Source organism: Quercus suber, unplaced genomic scaffold (genome assembly GCF_002906115.3).
Source record: "Quercus suber isolate HL8 unplaced genomic scaffold, Cork oak 2.0 scaffold_947, whole genome shotgun sequence".
Classification (NCBI taxonomy): domain Eukaryota; kingdom Viridiplantae; phylum Streptophyta; class Magnoliopsida; order Fagales; family Fagaceae; genus Quercus; species Quercus suber.
Window position 1 is genome coordinate 99,125 of NW_027070367.1, and position 9,733 is coordinate 108,857.

The 9,733-nt window shown below is 33.4% G+C and overlaps 2 protein-coding genes across 3 annotated transcripts; one reads left to right on the plus strand and one right to left on the minus strand.

The window, feature by feature from the left end:
* Nucleotides 1-1,861: 1,861 nt before the first annotated feature.
* On the plus strand, nucleotides 1,862-3,518 carry LOC112035567 (tetrahydroberberine oxidase). Its single transcript, XM_024068393.2, has one exon. The coding sequence runs from the start codon at nucleotides 1,862-1,864 to the stop codon at nucleotides 3,449-3,451; it is 1,590 nt and encodes a 529-aa protein (XP_023924161.1). The 3' UTR covers nucleotides 3,452-3,518.
* A 2,668-nt stretch (nucleotides 3,519-6,186) lies between these two features.
* LOC112005344 (cytochrome c6, chloroplastic) lies at nucleotides 6,187-8,201 on the minus strand. Of its 2 annotated transcripts, XM_065768479.1 has the most exons (7): nucleotides 8,009-8,201; nucleotides 7,776-7,917; nucleotides 7,153-7,250; nucleotides 7,036-7,067; nucleotides 6,774-6,837; nucleotides 6,526-6,682; nucleotides 6,187-6,445 (listed from the first exon to the last, which is right to left on the minus strand). In XM_065768479.1, the coding sequence occupies exons 1-6, from the start codon at nucleotides 8,075-8,077 to the stop codon at nucleotides 6,542-6,544; spliced, it is 546 nt and encodes a 181-aa protein (XP_065624551.1). In that variant the 5' UTR covers nucleotides 8,078-8,201; the 3' UTR covers nucleotides 6,187-6,445; nucleotides 6,526-6,541. The 2 variants fall into 2 exon arrangements, with proteins under 2 accessions (XP_065624551.1, XP_023893364.1); XM_024037596.2 differs by having other exon boundaries at nucleotides 6,187-6,682.
* Nucleotides 8,202-9,733: the final 1,532 nt, after the last annotated feature.

Here is a 9,733-nt window from a genome sequence, read left to right on the forward strand (position 1 = left end):
TTTTTTTTTTTTTTTTTGCTTATATTGTAATTAAGTAGGATCATAGCGATGTAATTTTTATTTCTTTATTAGTTGTAATTAGAATTTAATGCCATGTAAACTGTCATTTTTGTACCAATATAGTTAATTTTCAATTTAATGAAGTTGAGGTTTTCTTAGTTGTTATATTATATTAAAAAAAAAAAAAAAAAAAAACAAATAACAGACATTTTCTCTCAATAAAGAAGAAAAGTCATGTTATCATAAAAATCAATGGCCCTTCTGTCCAAGCAAAACCTTTAAATAATAAAATGGTAGTAAATAAAAAGGCCCTCGAAGCATTCCCCCACGTGTCACATAAGAAGCATAAGATTTATAAATTAAAATGGCAAGATGAATAGGAACTTACATCTATGTCAAATGGCCCAATCCAACATCAGTTTACCTAAGCCATTGATTTGACTATTCTAACTTGGATTTGACTATTCTAACTTCTACGCCTAATTACTAATCCCGAAAAACAAAAAAACATAAAAAAAAATTGTTTTAGTTTGACAAGGTCTTTTACCGCGAACATGGTTTAAATCTCAACTATACCAAAAAGAAACCAATTAACTTTTTAATTTGACAATAAAAACTAAAGAATAATTATGATTAGTAGTAAAAATAAGTTGAATAGTAAAATAATTTTAATTTTTCATTAGTATCCAAACATACACTATATATTATATTTAAAAAAAAAAAAAAAACAAATAACAGACATTTTCTCTCAATAAAGAAGAAAAGCCATGTTATCATAAAAGTCAATGGCCCTTCTGTTCAAGCAAAACCTTTAAATAATAAAATAGTAGTAAATAAAAAGGCCCTCGAAGCATTCCCCCACGTGTCACATAAGAAGCATAAGATTTATAAATTAAAATGGCAAGATGAATAGGAACTTACATCTATGTCAAATGGCCCAATCCAATATCAGTTTACCTAAACCATGGATTTGACTATTCTAACTTGGATTTGACTATTCTAACTTCTCCGCCTAATTACTAATCCCAAAAAACAAAAAAACAAAAAAATTGTTTTAGTTTGACAAGGTCTTTTATCGCCGAACAAGGAACATGGTTTAAATCTCAACTATACCAAAAAGAAACCAATTAACGTTTTAGTTTGACAATAAAAACTAAAGAATAATCATCATGGAGTAGCTATTGAAATTTTTAAATCCTTCTGAATCTATTATTAAAAATAATAATAATAACAAGACCCTTAAAAATCCAACACATTTCCACTGCCAACTCATGTCTAGCTTCTAGATGCCTTCACTTTTTCTTAGAGCTGTATTTTGACCAAACTAATTTCTAAAGCAAGATAAAAATAAGGCATCCCACAGAATGCCTGAAGGACAAAGTTGAAAATTGCAGCAATTCTAAGAGTTTCGTTAATGCATCCCAAGATAATTAAAAAAACCGAAGACTATATTTGCGGCCAAGAATCTTCTTCGCATTGTGTATTTAAAATTTTCCACATTGTGCATAGAATCTCAAGTCAATTTAGCGAGGGCAACAGATTCTCTAAATATCCTATAAGACACAAACTTTCAATTCAGGCAAGGGGCACCATACTCTACAACAAATTACTAGTTGACAAAGAGATCATTTTAGTATTTATAGAGATGTTGATGGGAAAATTGACGCGTCTACGATAAGAAAATATTATAAGTCATATGCCATCATTGGTCCAAGTTATGACTATGAACTTCTCACATTTACTTTGAACATTACTACAATTCAACTTTCATGTTCGTCTCAAGCACATAAATAGATAGGCACAAGGCCTATATATGGACAACCTCAGAATTTTTTGTTAAGAATGTTATCAGAGAGATAATATGTCAATTCCAATACTAAAAAGCCTTCTTCCATTACTTTTCTTACTCATTCTCCCAGTTTGGTCCTCAACTTCAAATTCAACTAATGAGAGCTTCCTGCAATGCTTTTCATCTCATTTACAGCATTCTAATTCAAGTTTGGAATTAGTCTTCACCAAGAATAGCTCTGCTTATTCATCCATCTTAGATTTTACCATACGAAACCTAAGATTCTTGAACTCTTCAAAACCACAGTTTATCATTACTCCGTTTCATGAATCCCACGTCCAAGCAGCTGTAATTTGTTCCAAGAAATATGACATGCAAGTAAGAATCCGAAGTGGAGGCCATGACTATGAGGGCCTTTCTTATGTATCTGATGTTGTTCCATTCACCATCATTGATCTTGTCAATCTTCGGTCTATTAGCATCGATATAGAAAACAAGAGTGCATGGGTTGATTCTGGTGCAATTCTAGGAGAGTTATATTACAAGATTGCAGAGAAAAGTAAGGTCTATGGCTTCCCAGCAGGGAGTTGTCCCACTGTGGGTGTTGGGGGACACTTTAGTGGAGGTGGATTTGGTACCATTTTCAGAAAATATGGCCTAGCTGCTGATAATGTTTTGGATGCAAAGATAGTTGATGTTAATGGTAGACTACTAAACAGAACATCAATGGGAGAAGATCTCTTTTGGGCCATCAGAGGAGGGGGAGGGTCAAGTTTTGGAGTCATTCTCTCGTGGCAAATTAGGTTGGTTCCTGTACCACCAGTTGTAACTACTTTCAATATCCGAAAGACCTTAGAACAAGGTGCAACTGAGCATTTCCAGAAGTGGCAAACCGTTGCGAATAAGCTTCATGAAGATCTTTTCCTCCATGTAGTTGCAGAAGTTGCTAATGCAGATTCAAGTGGCAGAAAAACTATTCGACTTTCATTTACCTGCTTGTTTCTTGGACCAGTTGAAAAACTCCTCGCTTTGATGCAAGATAGTTTTCCTGAGTTGGCCGTGGAGCGCAACAATTGCACTGAAATGAGTTGGATAGAATCTGTTCTTTACTATGCTGGCTTCTCAACTAAGGCTCGCTTAGAAGTTTTGCTTGATAGGAGCCCACTAACAGATATCTTCATGAAAGCAAAATCAGACTATGTACAGGAACCCATTTCAAACACAGGGTTGGAAGGGTTATGGCAAAGACTTATGGAAAAAGAGCAATCACAGCTCATCTTAACACCTTATGGAGGAAAGATGAGTCAGATTTCAGATTCAGAAACACCTTTCCCACATAGATTTGGAAATTTATATCAAATCCAATATACAATCACTTGGGATGATGACAGAGAAACACAGGAAAACCTCAGGTGGATGAGAAGGCTTTATGCCTACATGGCACCTTATGTTTCAAAGTCTCCAAGAGAGGCCTATTTGAACTATAGGGATCTCGACTTGGGGGAAAACAACAAAAATAATAATACAAGCTACGCACAAGCAAGTACTTGGGGTTTGAAGTATTTCAAGAACAACTTCAATAGACTAGTTCATGTAAAGAGTCTCATTGATCCTAGTAACTTTTTCAAGAATGAGCAAAGCATCCCAGTGCTTCCATCTTGAGGAGAAAAGAAAGGAACTAGGAAGTGTTTCGTGAATAAATAAAGATCTTGTTATGAGTTTGTATGAAGTTAAAGGGCAAAATAGTAATATTCATATGGTCCAAATCATGCCATCCAAACAGAAAATAAGTCATTTGCCATACAATGATTTAAGAATCTTCTTTGCGTTGTGAGTTGCGACAATGAACTTCTCACATTTACTTTGAACTTTCCATTCTTTAAAACAGTAATCATTACACTTCAACTTTCTTGTTTGTCTCAAGCACATAATAGCAGGCACACGGGCTATATTTGGGCAATCTAAAAATTTCCCGTTACAAGTATAGACAGAGAAAATATGGCAATTCCAAACCTTAAAAACCTTCCATTACTCTTCATTCTCATTCTCTCAGTTTAATCTCAACTTCAAATTCAACTCATCTTAACTTCCGGCAATCTTCACCAAGAGTAGTTTTGCTTATTCATCTATCTTAACTTCTACCATATGAAACCTCAGATTATGGAAAAGGAGAGATTCAAGCTGATCTTAACACCTATGGTGAAAAGATGAGTAAGATTTATAATTGAGAAACACCTTTCCCACTGGAAATTTATATAAAATCCAATAGTTAGTCACTTGGGGTGTTGACAAAGAAACACAGGAATACAGCAGGTGGGTGAGAAGGATTTTTGCGTACATGGCACCTGATGTTTCAAAGTCTCTGAGAGCGGTCTATTTGAACTATAGGCATCTTGACTTGGGGAAAACAACAACAATAATAATAGAAGTTATGCACAAGCAAATACTTGGGCTTTGAAGCATTCAAGTACAACTTCAAGAGACTAGTTCATGCAAAGACTGTCATTGATCCTGGAAACTTTTTCAGCAATAAGCAAAATATCCCAGTGTTTCCTTCTGGAGGAGAAATGAACGGGAACTAGAAATATTTCTGAGAATGAATAAGGATCCCAAGTCTCTCCATCTTAGGGAAAGAGGAAATAGGACAAGAAATAAATTATTCAGGCTTGGGTCCATTTTTCAGAAGTAAATACAACTACCTTGCTCTTTTTGTCATGTCAAGCACCTTGCATCATGTAGACAGTTAAACTGATTGTTTGCTTTATGTTTGATATTATACAGATTATCATGCACACTTTTTTGCAGAACAAAGAATATATATATATATATATATATAAGTAAAGCATCTGATAATTCTAGAACAAAGAAAACTGTAAAATTGTATTAAAATTTGGCATGGACATGCTTAAATATTAATAAAACATTAAAAAAAAAAGTGAAGGGGGAGGAGTGGGGTAAAGTGCCTGGTCATTTAATAACACCTTTAAGAATGTGGGATGCCCAGGCAGAACAAGAGAAGAGATATACTGATGACAGTGTTCTTGGAATATCTTCTGTCATTAAACAAGAAGCTTCATCAAAAAATTCTCATGAATCATTCTAGCTTTAGAATGTCTAGTCTTTAATAGTTTGACTGCTAGGTGATTTGCCTCTTCTATGGTTGTAACTTTCATTAAGTTCAAGCTCTGCATCCTATCATTTTATACTCAAAATTTTCTTCATATGAATTCAAGATATTGAAATTTTAAATTATTTTAGATAAGATAACTTGATGTTCAGCATGCACACATTTTACTTTATTATTTTATTTTTAATTTTAGGAGTGGATAGCCTAAGATACAACTCTCTAGACAGACTAAAATTGCAATTTAACAAATTTTTCCTCAATATTGATACATTACTTGCCTGTGTGCAGTTAGAAAACTACCATGAGGATATTGGTAAGACATAGGTCTGCATCCCTGTAAGATTTTCTATATGTTCCATGGTAACATAACCATTTTAGACAATCGGAATCCTCCACAAAATCGGAGATAGCATTTCCGAGGTAAAATAATTTCTTATTCAGAAAAGTATTTTCTGCTCACAAAGATTTCCTCTGTTAAAAATAAAAAAATAAAAGTACCTTGGATTATTGGATTAAATGTATTTTGACTAAGTTATGCCTATCATTAAGTGTCATTATTATTCAATACAGGTAGGCACTTACTTACCAAATATAAATAATTAAACAGAAGTAGGCACGAATTTCCTTAGTGGCATTTGGTAAAACTGTAAAAGGTCATTGTAGACTCCTATGGAGGCAATATATACCCACAAGTGGTTGTGGGATGTTTTCAGAACTACACCAGAATATTACCAAAGGACAATGCAACATAGGAGCTGTTCTACCATGAGAATTACAACAGTTTGGAAACATGTGGATCATCTACTTTACACAAGGGATGCTAATATTTTGATATTCAGTTTCACCAAATATTCACAATGATGCACCCCTATTAGGCAAACCCTCTTACTTTAGGCCAAGGCCACCAAATTTCCAGAATACTACATATTTATAAAGTTCCAATTCATTATTCCTTGTTCAGCAAATACTACCTATTTACAAATTTCCAATTTATTATTCCTTGTTAATATAAAATTGATACGTTATCTATATCCTAATAGTTATAAGGAAACCAACAATAATGAATTATAGAAAATATTCTCCCTACAGATATGATAAACATGCTACATGGACAAAGTTGAGTCGTAAGCCAATTAACCATTCCTCAACATCTGAATGATGTGGGCTAAGATTCTAGATCGTGCTTCAAGCATTAAAAGGCAGGGCAGTTAGCAAACACCACAAGGCCTACAACTGGACCCTTACTCAATTTATAATATAATGATAAAAATATGTAGAAAATCATATCTCTTGAAGTTAAAGAATGGATATCTCTCACAAGTGTTTTTCAAACAATTTGACAATATATTAAATTGTCAACTATCTCATTCCATTTGGATAACTCTGTTCTCATACTAATTCTATATGTGAGGAAGTAATTCAGTAATGTAAGTAATGAGCATATGGAACTACAGGAGGATTCTGCATCAAGTCATGCCAAGAAGAACTAGTTTTGAATGATAGCTTAACTCTGAACAACTGAGCCATGCCTGAAGGTATTAATTGAATGTGATACAATGCAATAAGCTAATATTTGAAGAATTTTAGTCAGCTTAGTAACTACTTACACCTTTTAGTTGCTGGAGTCAATCTTCTTCAGTTTCTACATTCGGCCACCCTTGATCAGCTTGTAACTTGACAAACTTGGCCAAAAGCTTGATCTCTTCTTCCTGCAAACGGGCTCCAAATGTGCATTGGCCCCTTGGCGTGCAGTTCTCTCCAAAGCCCTGCATAGAGACGTAAGACATTTTATATTGGATTAGAAAGATGCAAGGGAGTAGATTCTGCAAGAGATGTAAATTACAGGAAGAAACTCACAGGCATTCTTCCCTTGCCATAGTATGTCACACGGTATATCTCCTCTTCAGTGTCAACTCCATTCCTGTAAAACCAACAACATAATCTGTTTATACAGCTTCTGATCTAACATATTCAATATCTTTTTTGGATTTAGGGAAAATAAGATTTTAATTATTCCTTGATATTCTTTCATATTTTTCTGTCTTTATGCTCATTTTAAATTGCATTTATCATGAGGCATGCTATTTCCAACAGAATAATGGATTTCGGATTAGATTACCTTTGAAGATCTTTTGTAAAAAGTGTTGCTCCCTGGGAAGATGAGAAGCAATGTATTAAAGAAGTAACAGAATTAAAATAATAACCATCTGGATTTCATGAGTAAAGTGATTATCACCGGCTGGATTATATTTCCGCCTGCATCATGACACCCAATGCAAGCTCGACGAAACAAAGACGCTCCTCTTTGTACGTCTATGGTTTGTCCAAATGAAACTGCACCAAATGGGAAACTAAGAAAAACCAGGGAAAATATGGACACAAAGCTATACAAACCAATCTGACACAAATGAAAATTTTCTGAAGAGCTTCAATTAATCTTTTTTTGTGTCAAAACAACCCCAATAGTTAACACAATCAGCTGAGGACCATGCCTTCTGAAGCTAGCTTGAATCTCCTGTTCCCCTCCCATTGGAACACCAAAAACTCACTTATATAAATAATTAAATAATCCCTGAAGAGCTATCTGTTGGAGTAGTTAATATGTTTGGGACAAAATTAAAGATATAGCAAAACAGTCCTGAAAATAATAACAAGTAACTTATAGCGTGCTGCTTTGCCACAGCTAGGAAAATTGAGTAAAGAACACACTAAATGATTAAGTTGGAGGGCATGCAATAATGTTTAAATAATTCTCTATGAGAATAGCTGTAATAGAATGTGTATAACAATGAATCCTGTGACAAGATTGTTTTGGTGTGTACTATTAAATACCTTTAGATATTGATTGGTTGGACTTACCTGGGGTATGGCAGATAGGAGATAAGGCTACAAGTGCGGCCATTATTAGTGGTGGAACCAAGCTCTTGAGATGGAAATACTGTACTTGATGTTGTTGTTGTTGTTGCGGTTGTTGCTTTTTGGGAACTGGGTTTATGTTTCTCTTCACAACAAACACAATTCAATGTTCAATGTTCTTACAAACTTTTAATTTGAAAACCATATTCAGAGAGAGAGAGAGAGAGAGAAGAGACCATTGAGAGGCAAGAGGCAGCATTATTACAAGGCGTAGGGGGTGAAGTTAGAGATAAAAGCAGCTGCATTTCTCGCTTCTAACAGTAACTGACTTAACTGATTTGAAGAAGAAAAAAGGAAAGTCTGGGGGAGTGGACTCTGGACTGGAGTGGTTGGTTTGGTTTGTCAGCGGTTGCCACAAAGCTCATTAGATCCCCCTATCAAATATGGCCATGCGTTTCACAGGCCTTAAAATTAAAAATTAAAAATTAAAACAAAAAGTTTGTCGGGTGAAGGTTGGTTTTTTCAGTGCAGCCTATCAATTTTTTAGGGAAAAAATCTACTACCACAAAAAATTACATAACTTCTTTACCAGCGTGAATTACGAAGAAAAAATAGTAAGTACACTTAAACGATAGACAATCATTTACATTCTGTCATGTTATAGTTGTGATAAAAGTTATAAAATAACTTATGATCTTCAAACAATTCATTTTTTCTTGGAAAAAAAAAACATTTTTGACAAGTGCTATCAAAGCTTATACGGCTTCTCATTTAAGCTTGTAATTGATATCATTATTTTATTAACTACTAACAAGGTATCAAATTTTTTTGTATATAGATTTTATCCTTTTTCTTTTAAGTTAAAATGGTATTTGTTTATTAGTTTTTACCATTTTTCAATATAGTGGAACCCGCTTGATTTCTCCTTAACCCACTTGTATCTCAACTAATTAATAAATCCCAGTATGTTCATGAGATCTAAAGTTCGAATCTCCCCTCCTCTAATAAACTACACTGATAATTCAAAAAAAAGGAAACAATGTTAATTATTTTATTCATTTGAAAGCAAAGTGTCATTTATTGAAAATCGTGTATAGAGATTGTAACTTTGCTGAATCACTATATCTCAAGGTTGTCAACATAATTAACCAAAAAAATTTCCTTCTTTTTCTATGATACTTTCATTGATTAAGAAATTTACAAAATAGATCCAAACATTCAATTAATAGTGATTCAATGTTATCAAATTATCCAAATAAAAAATTAGATAACTAAAAAAGTGCTACATAACTAAAAAAGTTCCAAGGTAAGTCAAACTCGAGCTTGAAACTCAAGTTCCAAAAATATGCTGCATAACTAAATAAGTTTGGGCAAAAGCTTTTTAGTTAATTTGTATGCAAAAACATAGTATTTGGCATAAAAGCCCTTACTCACGCAATTCCATATGTACCCAAGGTTGTATTTCTCATAGAAAAATGAATAACTTGTCTTACTTGACAATATGCTTGATGTCCAACATCAACAAAATGAATTCTTCATATAATCTTGTAGTTTTGATGTGCTTCATCTTTTTCATCGAATCCCTATCAAGTAATAACCAAAGTTTAACAAGGAATGAATTGATCATTTAACTCCTCCTTTAATGCCTCCTATTAAGCAATTTCCTATTGCCAGTATTTTGATAATCTTCCACCTAAGTCCACCAAAACTAGGCATACTTGATAAGGTACATGTTAATGATGGTAACTTTTAAGAGTTCGTTTAGAATCCGCTTATTTTGCTAAAATTGAAACTTTTTGCTGAAAATACTGTAAATAAAGGTAAAAATTATCTAAAATAGTATAATGAAACCTATGAATAATATCAAAAAATGCAGTGAAATTCATAAATAATAGTAAAAATAAACTAAATAGTAAAATAAGTTGGCAAAAATAATATTTGCCAAACATACACTAACTATC